The sequence below is a fragment of the Ambystoma mexicanum genome, chromosome 13 (genome assembly GCF_040938575.1).
Source record: "Ambystoma mexicanum isolate Mex_15411 chromosome 13, UKY_AmexF1_1, whole genome shotgun sequence".
NCBI lineage: Eukaryota > Metazoa > Chordata > Amphibia > Caudata > Ambystomatidae > Ambystoma > Ambystoma mexicanum.
The window spans coordinates 76,443,935-76,464,139 of NC_090938.1; the positions used below are offsets into that span (position 1 = coordinate 76,443,935).

Below are 20,205 nucleotides of genomic sequence, written 5' to 3' on the forward strand. Positions count from 1 at the left end.
CAACGGCTCGGCTTCGCCGTAAACTTCGAGAAGTCCTTTGTCGCCTTCCAAGGACTTGGTGTTTCAGGGGGCAGAATTTCAGACTCATCTGGGACTTGTGAAGCCCTCGGGCGATAGGGTTCTGAAGCTCTGGAAAAGGGCGGCAGAGTGGAAGATCGGTGTCTGTACGGACCTACATGTCACTGCTGGGGGCCATGGCGTCCCGCATTCCGCTGGTGAAAAACTGTCTCTTCATGAGGCCGGTGCAGGAATTCCTCGCTGACCGGTGGGCACAGAGTCGCGGCTCGTGGTCCGACAAGGTGGTGATCGGCAGTCTGATGGAAGCTCTTCGATGGTGGCAGTGCTCAGATAATCTGGTTCGGGGCATGCCGTTGCTGGAACCGGAGTGCCAATTCACAAGTGTGGCGACTGCCTCACAGACAGGATGGGGGGTGCATCTCGAGGGCTTGCCGGTTGATGGCCTGTGGTCTCTGGTGGAGTCTCCGTTCCAAATCAATGTGCATTTCTGCTGTGCAATGTCTCGACCCACTAGTCCAGGCCCTGCAACATTACTATGCATTGCTGGCAGCAGAAGCATCAGAAATGGACGCCGGAAAGCATGCTGCTCGCTTAAAATCACCAGAAAGTGCGCAGTAAAAATCTGAAAAATAGGCCGCCATACACTTTTTCCTATGTCAGTGGTAACACAGGAGACCACTGCCAAAACCCATCATTTGGCTGCCCACAGAGCAAAATCATTGCAAAAGAAACACATAGCTGTTTTAAAAATCCGTTTTTTGCCTGGCTGTCAAAATTGCAAAGATCATGGCTCAAACCACCCAAAAAGATCCAACCTCCTTGTTGGGTGTTGAACATCATTCTACTCCAAGAATCCACATAAATACAATGTCCACAGAAGTACACTTATCAGAGGAAAATCCACATTGAAGATTGCTTGCTGAAAGAAATCTGTCAAAATGGGTGTAGTACAGTTACTCACCTCTGTCAGAAGTCGGCGATTTAAAACCTATCAGGTGTAAAGTTGAACATTGAACTCAAACTATGCCAAAGAAGAGATTTCCATCAAAATGCCATATAAGAGTGCCACATATTGATTTTCATGTTGAAAAAGGACTGGAAGTAAAGATGGGTTTGCTTATTTTAAATTTATAAATGTATTTTTTTTACAAGGATCTATGGATAAATAGGGACTGCTGAGGACAGACAGGACACACACACACTTTCCACTCATCAAATGATTTCTTGGCGAAGCACCCTGCAGGAAGATTCAGGCTCCAGACATAGATCCAGAAACCAGACTCTAGAACTTTGAAGCAGAAAGGCCCAACCCAAAAGCTGAACTCTTCTCAGCTGGCCTTCAGAATCTTAAGCAACCTGATTCTAACCCCTAAACTTCCAAGGGGTACCACAAAATCCAACTGCCTGGCTGAGCTGTTTTGCTATTCTAGCTAAGAACCCCATGCTAGATCCAGATCCATAGAGCGGAGCTGTAACCAACCCATCAGATCCAGTCCAAGAGGCCGCGCAGACCAGAGTGCCGTGCTGAGAGCAGACCCCAGTGCCTGAGACCTGTCCGGTGGCAAGCGAATCCCAGCCAAATCCTTGACCAGATCTGTGACGGGCCCATACCATTCTAAAGCCATAGGAGTGAGTATTTAGTCTAGAACGGTCTATAGTCATCTCTTAGTTTAAAGTAATCCTATTCAATCCATTTCAACCCGCCTAGAACTGCATTATAGAATCTTGTGTCCATCCTGAATTCTTCTCATTATATAGTCTGTGATAATTGTAGCAGTAATCATCTGTGCGCTGATATTTTCTGAAGAAAGTCAAGTGTCCTGGCGCACAACAGAGTGGAAGGCGCCCTGTTCTGTTGGTTGTCCCGTTGGGTATCTTGTACTTTCATAGCCCCTTAGTATAAGTCCATATTGTTTCCGAATCTTTAAAGCGCAATCTTTCATTTTGAAATCTTGACTCAGTTTAAGAAAAATCTACCTTCACAACCTCTAACATTTGAACCATACGTCCTAGAGACGAAATTTAAATGTCATTTTGAAGCTAACAGCCTCAGCTTTCAAACGCACCCAGAACATTCCAATTCCTTATAGTTTTTCCGTAATCGCGTTTCCGGCACGCTGAAAAGTTGCCGCGATTTCGCATTTGGCTTAATTTCACCCCATGTAAAAACAGCTATTTCTTGCTTTCAACTTCTGAATTTCGTTTTCCATTTGCTAATCATTCTACAATCATTGCTAGTGTTGACCTGAACCAATCCAAAGCCACACTCACTAGTGCTGAATCGCCTTTAGTGAATTAAAATAATTTTAGCATTTTCCCATTTAGTGCAAATCGCATTCAAAAGCATTTTGACCTGTTTTTAAAGCATTCCTGTTCTCTCTAAGATTGCTGGGGGGGGGGGGGAAGTGGGATTGAAACTGCAATTGTGGATTGTTATTCCTGATAACTGTGTGCCCTCGTTCCATCTCTCCATATTGCATAGTGGGGGGGGGGGGTGGGTGAGTAATAACAGGGGGGAAAGAGTGATCTCATTGTCTTTGAAGTCATATCAAGTTTTATTTCTTTGTTGCATTCCTTCCTATCATTGCCATTTCTTGAACCCATACAAAGTTTTCTCTGATATATTATTTTTCCTACTCCTAACTGATTAAAGAGATTGTTGATATTGTAATATTACCCATTGCTGATCATTGTTCATATTCATAAGTGTGATATTCAGATATTATTCATATTTATAAAAGTGTAATTTATATATATTCAATTCTTCAAATCTTTGAATTTGCAAAACAAACCTACTTCTTGACCCAGTGAGATCGGGGGGATTCAAAGAGAGGGGTGTCATATAAGGGTACATCATCCAGAATTAAATTAACTTTTGACATATAAATATATAAATAAGGGTTTCCATTGGGCATCCCATACTAGGCATTGGCTTAGTTGGGAGTACTGAATTGAAATCAACACTGCCATGCATACACGGGTCGGTGGTGAGGCTGTTGATGGACAATACCACCACAATGTTTTATCTCAGGAAACAGGGGGACACACATTGTAGGCTCTGTTGAACGGCATTGGCATTGTAGTGTTTCATCTGCTGGGAGTGTTGAATTGCAGGCAGACGTGCACAGCAGGGATGTAGGCCAGCTCCACGAATGGCAGCTGAGAGAGCAACAGGTGTCCATGATCTTCCAGAAATGGGGCCGTCCTCCATTGGATCTCTTCGCAACGAGGGTGAACAAACAGTGCAAGGAGTATGCCAGCAGGTGGGCTCACCTCGAGTGTCTAGGGGATGCGTTCTCGTTCCCATGGACAGACCGGTTCACTTATGCATTTCCTCCGTTTCCGCTCATTCGACAGACCCTCCAGTGGATTTGGAGGTACTCATGTCGGGTGATTCTCGTGGCTCTGTTCTGGGCCAGGCAACCGTGGTTCTCGGATCTCCTTCATCTGTCTGTAGCAGAGCTGATTCGTTTGGAAGTGACGCCAGAACGTCTGGCTCAGGACAAGGGCACGGTCTGGCACCAATATCAGGGAATCTCTCCGCCTGATGGCTTGGCTCCCGACTTCTCTGAGTTTGGCCTGCTAAAGCTTTCCAGTGACTGTCAGCACATTTTGGAGGCGGCTAGAGCACCGCCCACGAATGTCTCCTATGCGTGTAAATGGAAAACAATTTGTGTGGTGTAGGGCCAGCCAGGGGTGGACCCTTTGAACATTTCACCGGAGCAAGTTCTTCCCTACCTGTTGCAGTTGGTGAAAAAGGGTCTGGCGTTATCCTCCATAAAGGTACACTTGGCAGCGATTTCTAGATTTACTCGAAGGCGGCATGCAGCGCCTCTGTTTTAGTGATCGTCTCATCAAGCATTTCTTGAAGGGGTTGTTTCATACTTTTTCTCCAGTCAAGAAGTTTCCGCCGGTGTGGAGCCTTAATGTGGTTCTGTCGGGTCTGATGAGACTGCCGTTTGAACCAATGTCGTCGACTCCTTTGCAGTTTTTGTATTGGAAGGTGGATTTTCTGGTGGCCATTACTTCGGCCAGAAGAATGTCTGATTTGCAAGCGTTGCTTGTGGACCCTCCATACTTGTGGTTCTTCAAGGACAGGGTGGTGTTGGCTACAAATCTGCACTTTACCCTAAAGTGCCAACAACATTTCACAAACTCTCTTCTATTGTGCTGCCCTCGTTCTTTGCTTCAACCTCCACGCCTGCAGAACGGGCTCTGCATTCGCTGGATGTGAAGAGGGCGTTGAAGTTTTATTTGAATCGTACTCAGGATTTCAGACTTTCTAAACAGCCGTTTGTGGCTTATGGACCGTCCGTCCGGGTGTCATCTGCTATCTCATGCTGCCACACTAAAGCTGGGAAGCCTTTGGGGAGAAATCTGAGGGCACACTCGAGGTCGTCTACGGCTTCGTCGGTGGCATTGTGGTCGGGGATTCCGCTGGTGGACATTTGCCAGGTGGCCTCCTGAGCGGTGCCGCATACATTTACTCGACATTACTGTCTAGAGCAGCAGCATGGTGAGTATGTGCAGGTGGGACGGGCGGGCCTGCAACGCCTGTTTCAATAAGGTAATCCCTGCAGCATCAGGGTATTTGTTTGAACTTGATCACTGGATGGGTTTCTTTGTCTGATGTATGTGATTCTGTTTCTGTATTGGTTTGCTGTTACACTCCGCCATGCATGATGGGTATTGCTATATAATCTTTTCACAACATGTGAATCCATGAAATATCCAATGCTGGAGAAGGGAGTAGTCTTACCTGTAACTCAATTTCTCCTGCGTTGGTATCTTTCATGGATTCACATGCGCCCGTGGCCGCCCCTGCAAGCAAACCTGGTTTGGGTTTCCTCTACTTTGAAGGTTAAAATCTGAGGGGAAGCCGCAGGCGGGGCTATTTATACCCTACATCCTATTGGTCGGGACTAAAGCACCCAAAAAGGACGTTAATAGGACACTGAAGTGTCAAAGTTTTCCATAGGAAAACGCGAAGTTAAAATGACCGAGATTCCTAGCCTGACGATGGGGAATATTCACAGCATGTGAATCCATGAAGGATACCAACGCTGGAGAAATGGAGTTACAGGTAAGAAACTACTCCCATCTGAACTGTAACTTGTGCGTACCATCTTTGCTTATGAGAATGCGCTCCCTGCGTTGCAACACTTGTTGCTGTCTGCGCCTGACTTGCTGGGATCGGCTCTCCTTTCCCACCACGAATGACTGTCTATTATCTCGTTTGTCTGTACCACATGTTTAGGGACCGCAGAATTGAGCTCTGCAGCTCACATTTGAGGATTTATTCTGTTTCTCTGCAGCTGGTGCCTTTGTTGTCTGGAGATTGGAATCTGTCAGCGTATCCCTGACCTGACCTTGGCTGTGAGCTGCTTCGTGCTGTGGCCTGTCCAAGTCGGCTCTCCCCGTCTCTGCTTCGTTGCTTTTGGGCCTTTTGTAATTTTCCTTAGGCGTATAATATGAAATTTACCTGTTCATGTTATTCTAAGTACTCTATATGTTAGTCACACTTGGTCCTATCAGGTTCCATACAGATCCCTGTAGTCCCATATGGTGGTTTGCGTTAAGCATCTGCAAGCTTGCTCAGGATCTCTTGTGCCTTGTGGTTCTGCGTTACTGCATTTGGCTAATGAGAAAATAAGCAAAGCGTTGACAGCATGTATATGTATCTGTCCTCTAGCTATACAACTGTTTAAGCATATTCTTCATGTATACGAGTGTGTGTTTGTGTGTCAGCTCTGTGGCTTCTTGGTGCTTAGTCGGGGCTGTCCATATAGATTTCACTGCCCACAATCTCTGGTTCTTCTACACATGTGAAGACTTGATTGTATTCGTTTGTGTGGCTGATGGAGTGCATACCTTTCAGTGTACTTGTCGATCATTGGTGCACTCTGGATTCATTCGACATAAGATGGGTGGCTGCAAGCATTCCTGGCTCTGTCTCGACATGAATCTGGGGGTGAGGAGGGGCATATTCAGGACCCTCTCTTCAAGGACTCTCGTGTTGCAGAGGGGGTGAAGGAGACTCCAACACAACTGGGGGTTCATGTCCCTGGCTGTTTGAATCCTGTACATCACCCCTGTTTAACAAAGCCTTGTATTCAACGGGTTGTTTCCTGTACTAGTCTTTTCTGCAACCAACGGGGCCCCGAGGTCGTGGGTTATTAACATGAGTTCCCCCTCTGTTCTCTATGGTCTGTGTTCAAGACTTCTTGCAGGCTGATCTCGACCATAGACTTGCATTTGGGCTCATTTGGCTGTGCTGCTTCTTCTCCAGGGTTTCTGCTTCGCGAATCTCTAGAGCGCTTCTTTTGGGTCTCCTCCAGGGTAGAACTATGGCTTGCCGCCCTATCGCCATACATGCAGATTTGTCTAGTGAGTGTGTCACATTGAGTTCTATAGGGAACTTTCTACTCTCCTGAAACACCTCTAAATGATTTTGAGGGTATGAGAAATGTTTCCTCCCTCTGGAAAACATGGAATGAGTCATCGAAATTTTCCCAAACGGTTGTAGAGGTTTAGGGTTCTAGTGAATGTTTGGTTTCTGGGAATTCTGTAATTACTAATAACGTTTTTGAATGCTTCTTTCTCTACATGTAATGCTCTTATCTCTGGATTGTGTATTTTATGACGATTTACTGTTTCTATACATACTTTAGCGTTCTGTTTTTTTGAAGTACTTGTTAAACTAATGGAGAGATTTGTAATCTGTGTATTTTTTCATTATGCCCGAGGAGTAGCCTGACTGCTCTGCCTCAGTACCTACCTTAAGATGTTTTGCTTCCCTTTTGGGTTGAGTACTGTCCCACCTACTGGCTGTGCAGCCCTCGATTGAGCTGTCTGTAATAGACTTGAACCTGCCGAAAACTGACTTGCACCTCGGCTTGTCGCTGGAAGGCTTAGATCTTTGTAATTGGAGCAAGCAGTCTGCAGAGCTACTTTCAGAACACCTCTGCTGATCACGTGTTTGCCAATTAACAATGTCCACACTGCTTTCTGATTGGCAGGCACCTACGGGCTCGCTGTGACCTACTGTTGCCGTGGCGAAGAGGAGAACATGATGATGCTAATTGCCCAGAAGTGCAACCTTCAGCTGCTCTGCCTTCCAGGTATGGCTTTACTGTCCTTATTTTTCATATCTACTCTATGTTCATAATTACTGATGCTTTGAATAAGCGATTAATTGGTGCAACCTTTGAAATGCTATAGCTTAAGTATTGACCAACCTCTGTTCTCTTCTGAAAGGTCTGATTCTTGCATTTAGACCAACCCACTTATTGTGTAAGGTCCCTACTGATTAGTTCTGTTCAAATGTGTATTTTATTTCATGAAAGATTTGCTTGGATCTCATCCGCACATCTTTTGAGGGAGAAAAGAGAACCCTCTAAATGCTTGGTGACCCTTTTTTCACATATTTTCTTTTATCTTTGTTGCATGTATAGTTTTGGCTAGAATTGGTGCTAAGGTGCCACCTATAAGCTGGAAGTATTGCATTGGGAGTACAGCTAAGAGGGGAGAGTGGATATTCATTCAGTCATTAGTTATAGCACCTTTCACTATAATTAGGGTCCCAAAGTGCTTTTGGTTGAACGTCCTTGAAGGGACCGGAGTACATACATGGGGAAGGTGCTATTATGCGTGTGTGCATTTCAGCCATTCAAGTTTTGCGAGGGTGGTCAAGGCCCTGGTAGTCACCCATGTTAAAATGAAGTGTGTATCGGTGCAGTAGAGGTATACTATGGACTAAAAGAACACATCGCTTTTGGGTGTCATTTTCTCTCCACACATACTCCCTATGGCCGTTCCCTCCCCACTTCCTGTACCTTTCTTGCCCAAAACACATCCTCTTAAGATCTCTTTGAACCTTTCAGCCATTACAGTCAAACTTTGGTCTGCAAGTACCTTTGAGTGTTATTTCTAAGCAGTCTTGTAAGAGCGAACGGTTTAATTATGGTGTTAAATAAGCTACTGCTGCAATAAACCGGTCTTAACCAAGTGTACTTTCATCCGTTTGTATGCATTGTGCGTGTCCTTGCATTTGGCATGTGCAGAAGTGGTATTGGATATACATTTGCCAGGCACTGCCATCATATGCCCAGCTACTCGCACCATTTTGCACCTGCTTTCATCAATGGGCAGTTAATCTCATTATGGCAGTACCTGGTAAATGCCTATCCATGCCTACACAAAAGCCAATCCTCTTGGCGTTACCAATGCTTGTCATGCTCTGTGGTTGACATGTACTGTAGTGTGTTAGTTAACTTTGCACCAGCATGAAGACACATGGCATGGAGTAATGGAGCTTGTATTAGACTGGTAATAGTATTTGTATCGTGCATGGCGGCACAGGATTATATCTTAAGCACTGTACATAACTGACCCGTGTGTCATCAGCTGTACTCTGTGATTGACCATAGAAAGGTGAGGGTGTGAATGGACCCTAGGCAATTTAACCTGAATGTCTTGGAAGTTGCTGCCAGATTTCGCGATTTACTCAGTGAGGTAGCTTTAGTGGCGTATGCCACAGTGTGCACCAAATAGGCATGCTGTTTGGTGACCAGTGTGTTGGAGAATACATAGTGATTTCTGTGTTGTATTTGGACATTATAAACCTTAATACTAATGTTTAAGATGTTTATACCATGCACCAATGCCACTTCTTTGGTCTCCAGGTGCTCAGGAGGATCTGTAATGCAAAAAGGAAGGGTGGGTGGTTAGTAGGGTTGAGTGGGAAAAGCGCAAGAGAGCGCTGTTGGCCTCTTCAGTTCGGAAACGCCGTTCACTGAGCCATAAGTGTGATTTTCAGAAGTTGACCGCCATGTGCTGTTGTGTGAGATTGTGTTTTGCTTTGTTGATGTGGTGTTAAGTACATGCAGATGGTGGTGCTGTAGAGGTCTGGTTGTGTTCCAGAGTTTGAGAGGTGTATGCAGAGGAGTGAGTTTATTAGCACAGATTGTTGGTGATCCTGGAAATCCATCCAAGCGCACCACATCCCGCAACCCCGTAATCCCTCCAAGCTTGCCTGTTGGGTAAGATTTTCATAATTATGATCTTCCCGACCTGTGTCAACCCCAGACCTTTTTGCTTGGGCTTGGTTATTATTTTACCTTGTCCCTAGCTGTTGGGGGGGATTTTTCATTTCTGTGCCAAGTCCCTTCAACCTTAGAGACCCCCCAGCTCTTGTGATGGACTTGGGGCTTTTTAATTTTAACCCCTGAGTGAATGAGACCTTTTTCACCCACACTCGTGTGTTTTTACCTGATTTGTATTTTGTGTTTTCACTGTTTCTGACAAACTCCATAGGCATCTGCTTTTTGTATGATGACACACGGCACCTTCATAAGGTTTAAATACCTTTCTTGTGTAAACTACAGTTCCCAAGAATAATAAAGTGAAATTGACTTTACTTACCTTTCTCTTTGTAGGTCCAGCACACACCATCTTATGTCGAGTGCTGGGGGGGGGGTTACCGAGTAGCCCCTGAACCCTTTATCATGTAACATTTTTATGTCACTCTCACTACTTTAAATGGCTGGTGGCAGTGGCTTAATGTGTCCTACCATTGTGTTTTTCTACCGCAGGCTGATCCCTCGGCTGCAGTACAGCACCCATGGGTGACCATTTTGTCAAAATGGCCCCGTCTTTTTTTTTCTCGCAATTTTCTGTTTGTGAGGTCTTTCTTGGGTTTTACTCTGTGCATGCACAGGTTTGAGCCCTTTGTTTATTTCCTTTGGCGGCCTTCAGCCCTGAAGCCCGCCCATGGCTCCAGTGTGTCTGGAAGACAGGATGTGAGGGAGGGTCCCGAAACTCCCCTGTCCCTTGTCTCTAGGAATGCCTGAATGAAACTAGTCCTGATTGGCTGGCTGGCTGTCCTTTCCTACTGTCTGATTGACCGTCTAGGTTGTGCATGAATGGGAGAAACCGGCTTAAAAATTGAGAGTTTTGGGACTAGAGGCAGAGTCGACCACTGGGGATAAACACCTGACAAAGGAACAGTGAACAAAGATTTCTGCAACCTCCTGGACCTTTGATTGCCTGGTGAATCCCTGCTGCTGTGCTTAACTCATTTTTCACCTCGATAGAGAAGCTACGGATGGAACAACTTCTCCCCTTGGGTTAGTGTGACCAAATAACCTCAAGACTACCTCCTCTGGACCACCATCTCCGACTTGCTGTGCCTCTTTGTTGCTGTGTGAGCCCACTGCCTGTCGTCAAGTGTCCATAGTCTAGTGCAACGTCTGCTGCGGATCGACTCAAGCTAGGAGCCTCCTAAGGACCCTCCAGAAGCAGGACCTCCAGATCCAGAGTCCCCCTCACCAGAGTGCAGGAAGTCCAACTGGTGTCCGTGCTCCACATCAGTGCTGTTTGCTAGTGCTGTTTGCTAAGCGCTGAAACCGCAAAGTGCCGCTGAATCAAAAAGAGCCCGCATCTGCTGATGACCTTCCTGAGTACCACTGCAAGAGCCCACCCGACATCCTCCCTCTTGTCCCCACGACTGAGGCTCAGGAACACGGGTCTGCACTGCTGTAGCAAGAAAGAATCCAGCTGGATCACTCTTCTAACCAGAGGTACTGTTTAGGCTTGGGGTACTTACCTTATTCCCTTTAGCCATGCTTTTCTCATTGGGGAATTGCATTGGCGTACCTTTTTCGAGTTGATTCCAACTCCCTTCTCTAACAGCTTGTGACCCTACAAGTGATTTTTCTGAACCCTCTAACATTGTGCAAGACTTTTATCCAAGAAGTGCATCAGATCCATACTGTTCAAATACCTTTGACGGTGCTGGCTCCCTAAAGGCACCTCTTAATCTATTGACTTTGATATTGCTTGTCCCTCATAGGTTGTGGCTTGTTAAACCTGGTTACTGCTGGGAAAGGCGTATCTAGACTTCATTGGAGGATTCAGTTGGCCTCACATTTTCTGAGAATCTGTTCTAACCTTTTTACTTCCCTTTCTGCAACTGTGAATCTGCAAAGTATGCTAGCCTAATGTATAAATGCAAATACTATCCTTGTGATTGAAGTCCCCTCCTGTGTAGGAGCTGTGTTGTATGGAGCATATCCAAAGATTATTCGCTGGCTTGTTTGATTCTGAAAAGTAATTTCAAAGTTTATTCATATTGTTACCATTTCTTGCCTTTTTAAAATGTGCTTATTTAAAATAACTGTCGTTAAAAAAAAAAAAAGAACTATTTATAACGGAAACCTTGAGTGTAAGTGTTACTTGGCTACTTGTATTTACGGACTTCAATTGTAAAGCTCTACAGCTCACATTTACCACTGAGGTAGGCTGGCTGCTCAATCACACTACCAACTTGTGTAGTACAGACCTATACCAGAAGGTGGGTTACCTAATTCCAAGCAAATACGTCTTGTATAGTCTCACCCAGTGTGACTGCACCACTTCTTAACTAAGGCTAGCTGAATTGGAATATTTTTCTCCGCTCACCTAGACTTTTACTCTTTTTAAGAGTGACCTTTTTATGTCCCTCCATAGAGTGTGATTGAAGTTATTGTTTCCTACAACTTTTGGGCTAAGTCTGGGTTGCCCCTGTGGGCTCGCCTGTTAATTTCTCTTTCATATACTTGGGTGAACTACTGTTCCCAAGTAGTAAAGAGGGATTTTCATCAGTTCTACATTTTGTAGAAGTGAGCCAGCACACCCCACCTTATGTGGAGTGCTGGGGGCGTTCCAATGGATCCCTTTTCTTACTTACCTGGTAACATTTTATTACAATTTTGAGTTTACATGAATGGCTGGTTGCAGTGGTTTTGCCTTTGTCATTTAGTCTGTATTACTCTCAGCCTCGGTAATGCACAGAAGGGCCACCATTTCACTAAAATAACTTCTTTATTCACCAGTTCTTGTGTGCTTGCTGTTTCTGAGGTCTTCACCTGCCATTCTAGGCTTGAACCACCTCGTGGAAGTTTTGTCTTCGGCAGGAATCCTTTGTTTTCCCTGTCCAGGCTCCATGGTGTCTGAGAAGGCAGTAAGCGAGGGAGAAGTCCAAAACTCTGCTGCCCTTTCTTTCACATTGCCTGAAAGGAACCAACTCTCTGTGGGGCTGGCTGTCCTGATTGGATAGCTAGGCTAGCTCTTTCTGTAAAATGCAGTGAGAGAGTGCAGAGGTTGTGCTGTAGTTCCTGATGAATACTGTGATCCTGGAAGCTCCTGTCAAGTCGTCCACTGGAGCTGAAACCGAAGAGGAAGATGAATGAACGACGGCCAGAGTGAGTTCCAGCAACCGGAGAGTCTGCTGTGTAGCAGCCTGCTGTAACCTTTTCTTCCATAATGGTTTACTGTTTTTATGGGTGCCATTTTTAAGACTCTGTAGTGTCTTTTAAATGTTATCCTCTGACAACTTTTGGCACATAATGCCTATTGTTGCTGGGTTGCCCTTGGTGCTCCCCATTTTAATTTTCTCTGGCTAACCTTGTGAGAAATGCAGTTCTCTGGCATTGGGTTTATGGCATGGATTCACGTACTCATGAATATTACCCGTCAGGCTGTGAATCTTTGGTAAAAGAAAAAATCAGTTTCATTTCTGAACTGTCTCCTAACAACCAATCAATGAGCTCTGGGTCATAATGCCCCCAGCCAATGACTATCCTCTACCTAAGCCCCTCCTCAGGCAGCCATCTTCAGATTTTTACAGCACGTTCAAGTTTTGGGAATCTTCGTGCTTCGCTCTTCGAGCTTTTTGCTGAGTTTTTCACTTTTTTGAGAGTTCGGTCAATCGAGCCCGTACACTCCATAGATCATCCTTTCGAATGATGGGGACCCGTTTTTCGGATTTTTCAGCGCCCCTCAAGGGCTGTTTTCATGGAGTTTTCATCTTAGAGGCTTCCAGAAGATTCTTCAGGCCTACACCGCGTGGATCATGTCGCACGAGAAGGACAGCGCTTCCCTCTTCAGGCCTTGGTCCGACTGCGGTGTGCGGAATGCATGCAGAGACGAGCATTCCCAGTGCCTGTATTGCCTACACCCGACACATAAGGAGGAAGATTGTGTGATTTGCTGTGGCTTCTTGAAGCACACGTTGAAGGATCGGCACCATCGGCTAGAATTGTGGCTGCAGGTCAAGGCCCCTGCACTGGGTGGTACCCTGGGGAATGCCTCTCCTGGATCCGGGAAACCTGAGCGGGCTTCTAAGTCCCTTGAGGGTGCCCCACACAAGGCCAAGCACTGCGAGTCCGCTTGCGTCTGGGTCCCGCAACGTTCATAGTGCCATAGTCATCCCCATCCCCATCTACATCGATCTCCAGTCAATGCTCTGAATCTTTATCCAAGAGGAAGTCGGATAACCCGGGTAAGCTCCGTGTTCTCCCTCAGAAGGCCATGCCGGAGAAGGCCAAGCAGGGTACGGTGTCCGGCCTACCCGTGACGGAGAAGGCCAAAGAAGACAAAAGGTCCGACCCAGCCCCGAAGGAGAAGGCCAAACAGAACAAGGTTTCCGACACGGCCGTGAAGTTAAAGACCAAGCAGGACAAAGGGTCCTGCCTTTCCGTGCAGGCCCAAGTGCACCAGGCGAAGGCGTCGCCCTCTTCTGAGGCGGTGGTGGTGTTGCTTTTGAAGGCTGCAGGGGTGTACCTGCAGGGTGCCCGGGGGTGGCAAGGCTGACCCTTCCTCCCAGGAGGGCTGATGAGACTCTGGAGAAGAGGATGCCGGACCTCAGCCCGGGACCAACCTCTCTGGACCCTAAGAAAGGGGTGGGGTGTTGAAGGCCTTCAGGGAACAGACATTTCTTCAGCTGAGGATGAGATCATTTCCGTCCATACCGTCCAGGAAGGTGGGGGTTCATCGGGAGGGGAGTCTAGCCGGTCTTCGAGGGGTTTCGGCGGGGGCTCCACCTCTTACCGCCAGCCATCTTCCCTCCTCCACCCAGGCGGCCAACAGGGGCCGCTCAAGGCCTTCGGAAGCAGTCGCCATCCTCGTCTGGGACCGTAGGGCGGCCCGTCTACCTCCAATCAAGATGGAACAGGCCAGGACGTCTGGCTCCGGCCCGTGCACCCCGGTGGGATGCTGGCTGGCGAACTTCGTCACCGACCGTTGGGTGCTGGATGTTCTCGCCCATGGACACACACTAGAGTTCCAATTAAAGTGTCTCCGAATACCACTCGTGGCCCGGCAGGAAAGCCACGTCACTCCGCTTCTGCTGGAGGTGCGGGCCATGTTCAAGAAATGGGCGATAGAGCTAGTTCCAACGCGACTTTGTGGCTCTGGAGTTTACTCAAGGTACTTCCTCGTATGAAAGATGATGCTGGAGGCCCATTCTCGACCTACGACGACTAAACAAATACATAAAGTCCCAGAAGTTCAGAATGGTCACTCTTCAACACGGGCTGGAAGAGGGAGACTTACTGTCTTCTATGGACTTGGAAGATAAGTACTTCCACATCCCCATCCACAAAGGACACTGCAAGTTTCTGCGCTTCGTCGTTCACGGGAAGCATTACCAATTCAAGGCCCTTCCTTTCGGACTGAAGTCGATGCCCAGAGTCTTCACCAAGTGCCTGGTGCCGGTGGCGGCCCACCTACGACTGCAGGGGATCCACGTCTACCCCTAATTGGATGACTGGCTCATCCGGGCCAGATCACGAGACATCGCCGTCGACCACACAGTGAGGACCATCCGCTTACCGACGGATCGGGGATTCTCAGTGAATTATGCAAAGTCCTGCTTCACTCCATCGCAGGATGCTCTGTTCCTGGGATCCCGGCTCGACAGTGTCATGCCTGGCGTCAAGAGGAGAGGATAGCGGCCATCTTGGGCAAGGTGCAGCAGCTTTTAACACAAAGATCACCACGGTGAGGGTCATCAAGTCTCTTCTCCGCATGATGTTGTCATGCCTTTACCTCATTCGATTCTGTAGGCTGCGAATGCTCCTGCTACAGGAGTTCCTCCACACCCGTTGGGTCCAGGTGTCCGGAAGCTTTCAGGACAGGATCGCACTCGGCAAGGAGTTCCGTCGAGTGTTAAGGTGGTGGGGCGTGCGCTCCAATCTAGCCTTAGGCATGGATTTCCAGACCCCCCCCCCCCCTCCTCACTAGGAGACGGTCATGATGGCCACTTCCCTGGAAGGATGGTGTGCCCACACCGGCTGTCTTCACGCCAGAGGCCTGTGGTTACTGGAGGAGAAGACGTTACACATCAACGTCCTGGAGCTATGGGCGGTATTTTGGGCCCTCGGGGTCATTTCTGCCGTCCCTCAAGGGCAAGGTGGTGAGGGTCTTCACGGACAATACCACCATGATGTTTTACATCCCAAAACAGGGGGGTGGGGGGTGGGCACCAGATCACCAGCGCTCTCCAAAGGGACGCAGGACTTATGCCACTGGACCGTCGCCCAGGGGATGTTCCTCGTTACTTTTCACCTGTCAGGAGTAAAAAAAACACCACCGCCGACTCCTTCAGCAGGGAGCGGAGCTACGCTCTAATCATGGGAGCTTCGACAGGATCAAGTGGACTACCTTTTCCTCAAATGGGACATTCCCTCCTTTGCGTTGCTTTTTCGAGTCCTCAATCAACTCTGCCGGTGCAAGATGATCCTCGTCGCACCAGCATGGCCTAGACAGATCTGGTACCCGGATCTTCTTAGCATGTCAGTGTCACTGTTTGGATGCAGTACACTTTGGGACCACTAAACACGTCTAAGACTACAGGTGTAAGCAAACCAACCTTTGGTATAAGTCTGTGCTACACAGTTTTGGTAGCGTTGCTGAGCAGCCAGGCTTATCTCAAGAGGGGAATGTGAGCTGTGATGTTACAGAGGTCTACAATCACAAGTATTAATATAATAAATAAACTCTTACACTTAAGTTTTCTTGGTAAAATACGTATTCATTTATTTCACAGTCCGTTATGAAACATTCACTAGAAGGACACCATCTATATTACACACAAATGTACTTCAGTACTTTACACTGTACATTTGAGTCATTTAAACTACTTTGAAGGAGGAGAAAAATGGCATTCAGAGTACTTTGAAGTAGGAGCAAAAAGGCATGGGTTAATAAAAAGATTACAGTTCCTCTTAGACACTGCAAATACTTTGAGTTCACCAGAGGAGTTAATTTAATGCAATAGGTCAGGCCAAAGTCAATGGGCTAAAGTCTGGTAAAGGATAAAGCAGTTCTGGTAGTTAAACAGAAAGGTCTTTGCCAAAGTTCTCAGAAGTAGTTCGTAAAAGAGAATCATATGTTGGGTCACAAGCTGATTAGGCCTGCAAGTTGGGAAATTTTCAAGCACTTTCCCCGCAAGAGGTAAGTACTCTGTCTCATTTCACAGTACCTTACAAATGAAGAAAAAGGTGCAGCTGAAGACTTCTGTTCCTGGCAGTTCCTGCACATCTTGCTGTTCCTGAGCCTCAGTCGTCAGGACAAGAGGGAGGACATCAGGGACTCCTGCTCTGGGACTGGTTGCAAAGCTGGCACTGTCAAATCTTCGATTCCGATAGCTGTAGTAAAGCACGCAAACTGGTGTCCCTCTCCCTGGTTATTTGGTTTCCTGCAGCACTCTGAGGAAAATGCAACCAGCTCCGAGAATGGTATCCAGGTGGCTCAGTGTTGAGTTGATTGGTCCCACCAACTCAAAGGGAGAATTTGTCCTTGAAGGGCTTCTCGGTCGAGGTGAACCTAGCAATTCGGACCTGCGGCAGGGCTTCACCGGCAAACCAACGGTCCAGGAGTTGCAGCAGCCATCCTCTTCAAGCTCGTCTTCGGTTCTTTCGTTCCAGTGGTCGACTCTACCTTCCAAGCCAAGAGACTCCCCTTTTATTCAGTTCTCTCCCATTTATTCCAGCCTAGCTGTCGCTCACCAAGCAGGGTGGCTGCCCTTACCGGACAGTCAGCCAGCCAATCACGCCAGAGTGCATTTGGGTCTCCTAGGGGTCTAACAGAGAGTTCCGGCACCTCTCTCACTTCCTGCCCACCCCAGACACACAGGCGGTTTTCAGTCCTGAAGCCCACCAAAGGCGAAGGAACAAAGGGACCAAACCTGGTTTGGCATGCAGAGACAAATTCTAGAAGGACCTTTCCAAAAAGAAATGGTGAAAAAGGATGACCGGGACCTGATTAAACAAAGGGGGCTCAGACGCCATCCTGAAAAACGTGGCTCGTCGCGATTTAACACTACTAAAAATCATGGTAGTTCATTGTAAAACCCCTGCCACCAGCCATTTCGAGAGGAAAGGGGTAGCATTTGACTGCTACATGAGTTTCTAGACACAGGGGATACTAGGTAACCCCTCTTAGACACAGGGGATACTAGGTAACCCCTCTAGCACTCTATAGTAAGAGAGGGTATGCTGGATCTAGGAATTTGAAAAGACTAGTAAAGTCAATTTCACTTTACTTAATCTGGGAAACGGTAGTTTATCCCAGAGAAGGTATTTAAACCTTGGGAAAGCCTGAAAAGGTTTCCCTGTGCCACTGCACTGAAATTTCTGTGTGACACATATGAAAAGATGATCCCTATGGAGTTGTCTGAAACTCCATAACCAAAAAAAATGCAAGAGTAAAACGCATACAAAATACACGAGAGAGTGTGGAAAAAAAGGCTCACACTCCATCCAGGTAAAAAAAATCAAGTCCTCAAAATCCAGCAAAGTTGCTAGGGGTCTCTAAGGTGAAAAGAATTAGCGCATTTATGAGAATTCTTCCTAACAGTCACTGCCAGTCAAGCTACCAGTGGTCACAGATCTTCTTGCCAGGGATGGAGGCACCATTCTTCACCACGACCCGGAAGTCTCTGAACCTAAAGGCCTGGTTCCTGCAGCATTAGAGTTCGGGGAATACGCTCTTCCGGCTGACTGCAAAGAGATTCTCGCCAAGGACTACGGACACAAATGGAAGCTATTTGTAATTTGGTGCCGTTCTCAGAAGATGAACCCTCTGTGGGTCACGGCCCCTCAAGTACTTCCGTATTTACTGCTGTTGGCTAAATTGGGACTGGTGAATGCCTCAATTAAGGTTAATCTGGCAGCTATCTCCCGCTACACCAGATCTCCGGGATGGTCTTCTCTATGGTCGCAGCGTCTAGTTAAGGAGTTCACCAAAGGACTGTTCCGCTAATTTCTGCCGGCGAAGGCCCCGGCATGGGAACTCAGTGTGGTGTTGACTAGGCTCATGGGGGCCTCATTCTAACCTTTGCACTCAGCTCTGCTCAAGTTTCTGTTGTGGAAGACCGCTTTGTTCGTGGGCATCACCTCTGCAAGACGAGTAGGTGAGATCCAGGCTCTGTCATGCAAGCCGCCTTACTTGGCTTTTCACGAGACAAGGGTGGTGCTGCAGATGCACCCCTCCTTCATGCCCAAGGTTCCATCAGAATTTCACCTGAAGAAACCTTTATTTATTTTTTTCGGCGACCTTGTCTCTGGCTGAAAGGACTTTGCACTCGCTGGATATGGCTCAAGCTTTAAAGTTTTACGTGACCCGCACAAAGTGTTTCCGGAAAACTTCTGTGCTTTTAGTGAACTTTGGTCCTGTGAACCATGGGAAGGCCATGCCCAAGGCTTCCCTTTCCAGGTGGCTCTCCGGCTGTATGACTGTCACCAGTTGGCAAACCGATCGCTGCCTGGCCGCCCGACAGCCCATTCCACCAGAGCGATCGCTGCTATAACGGCATTCCTGTCTGGTGTGCCCCTCCTGGACATCTGCAGGTCTGCTACGTGGAGGTTGACGCACACCTACACTAAGTTCTACTGCATCGACAGGGATTCCAGGGAGGAGACCAGAGTCTGCAAAGCAGTGCTGCACAACCTGTTCGCTTGAAGGGGAGTATGGTGAGGAGGTATGATATTGCTTCTGTTGAGCCTTGCCACCTCCTGTGATTGCATGTGTGTACTGCTATGTATTCTTCATGAGCATGTGAATCCATGCCAGAGCCCATGCTGGAGAAGGAACAAGTTACTTACCTGTAACTTTTGTTCTCCAACATGGGTCTAGCATGGTTTCACATGGGAACCCTCCCTCCGACCCCCCCACCCCCCCTGCAGCACTTTTCTTGGTCCTACTGCCACTTTACCTGCTACCAAATCTGAAGATGGCTGCCTGAGGAGAGGCTTAGGTAGAGGGCAGCCTTGGCTGGGGGCATTATGACCCAGAACTCAGTGATTGGTTGTTAGGAGAAAGACAGTTCAGAAATTAAACTGATTTTTTTTTTCTTTTACCGAGGATTCCCAGCCTGACTGGGAATGTTCATGAGCATGTGAATCCATGCCAGACACATGCATGCTGGAGAACAACAGTTACAGGTAAATAACTTGTTCCTTCCCAAGGATAAAAGGGATCTTTTGATCCCTTAATTAGGTGAAACTAGCGCACCCCACCTCATGTGGAGTGCTGGGGAGATGCAATGTATCCATTTCTCCTTTTAACTGTAACATTTGTTATAGGGAAAAGCTTACCTTTTAATGGCTGGTGCCCTTGAACCTTTTAACTAATTTGGTGCTCCTTTACCACGGGCTGTTTGCACAACTCCGGTAAAGACACCCATGAGTGCTCAATTTACCAAAATGTCCCCTTTGTATTTGTCCTTTGTTGTTCCTTCCCCTGACCCTCAAGGTGGGAAAATCCTTTGTCAATTTTATCTTCGGCGGGAAAGGCTCCAAGTGTCTGTGAAGAAAGGAAACTAGGAGGAGTCAATAACTCTGCAGCCCTTTGTTTTCCAGCCTGACTGTGAGAATCCAGTTCAAACTGGGAGGCTGGCTTTCCTGAAAGGACTGCCATCCCCACAAGATTGAATGTTGCATGGCTGTTTGGCTGGGTTCCTGCATGGAAGTCCGATCCTGGAATCTGAAGAGGTAGTCGACCAGTGGAATTGAAACCAAAGATGATTATGACGAAAACGTGGCTGAGGCGATTTCCAGTGACCGGAGAGCATGCTGTATAACTGGAGCCTGCTGTTAACCTTACTTCGAATCAAAATGAGGATCCCAAAACGGACGACCCCCAAGCCTGGCGAGACCCCCTAGACTCAAGAAGACCATCATTTTGAGCCATCCCACGTCGTGCTGCGACCTTGCGTGGCTGCAATACCCCAAAACCCTGGGACCTTGAGCCATTGTGTTGTTCACGGTCTTCCGATTTCAAATCCTGCTGAAACTTTGTGGGGCATCCTGCTGGACCTCCAGAGATGTGAATAGTCTGGAAAGTCCCTCGCCAGAGTGTTGGACC

At 47.4% G+C, this 20,205-nt stretch overlaps 1 protein-coding gene across 2 annotated transcripts in view; it reads left to right on the top strand.

The window, feature by feature from the left end:
- The window catches only part of DDX20 (DEAD-box helicase 20), a 440,715-nt gene that overhangs the window by 304,444 nt on the left and 116,066 nt on the right, over positions 1 to 20,205 (top strand). For both annotated transcript variants that reach the window (XM_069633316.1, XM_069633317.1), the window contains one exon: positions 7,038 to 7,139. In XM_069633316.1, coding sequence (XP_069489417.1) covers positions 7,038 to 7,139 — 102 coding nt within the window. The remainder of the gene's footprint in view (positions 1 to 7,037; positions 7,140 to 20,205) is intronic.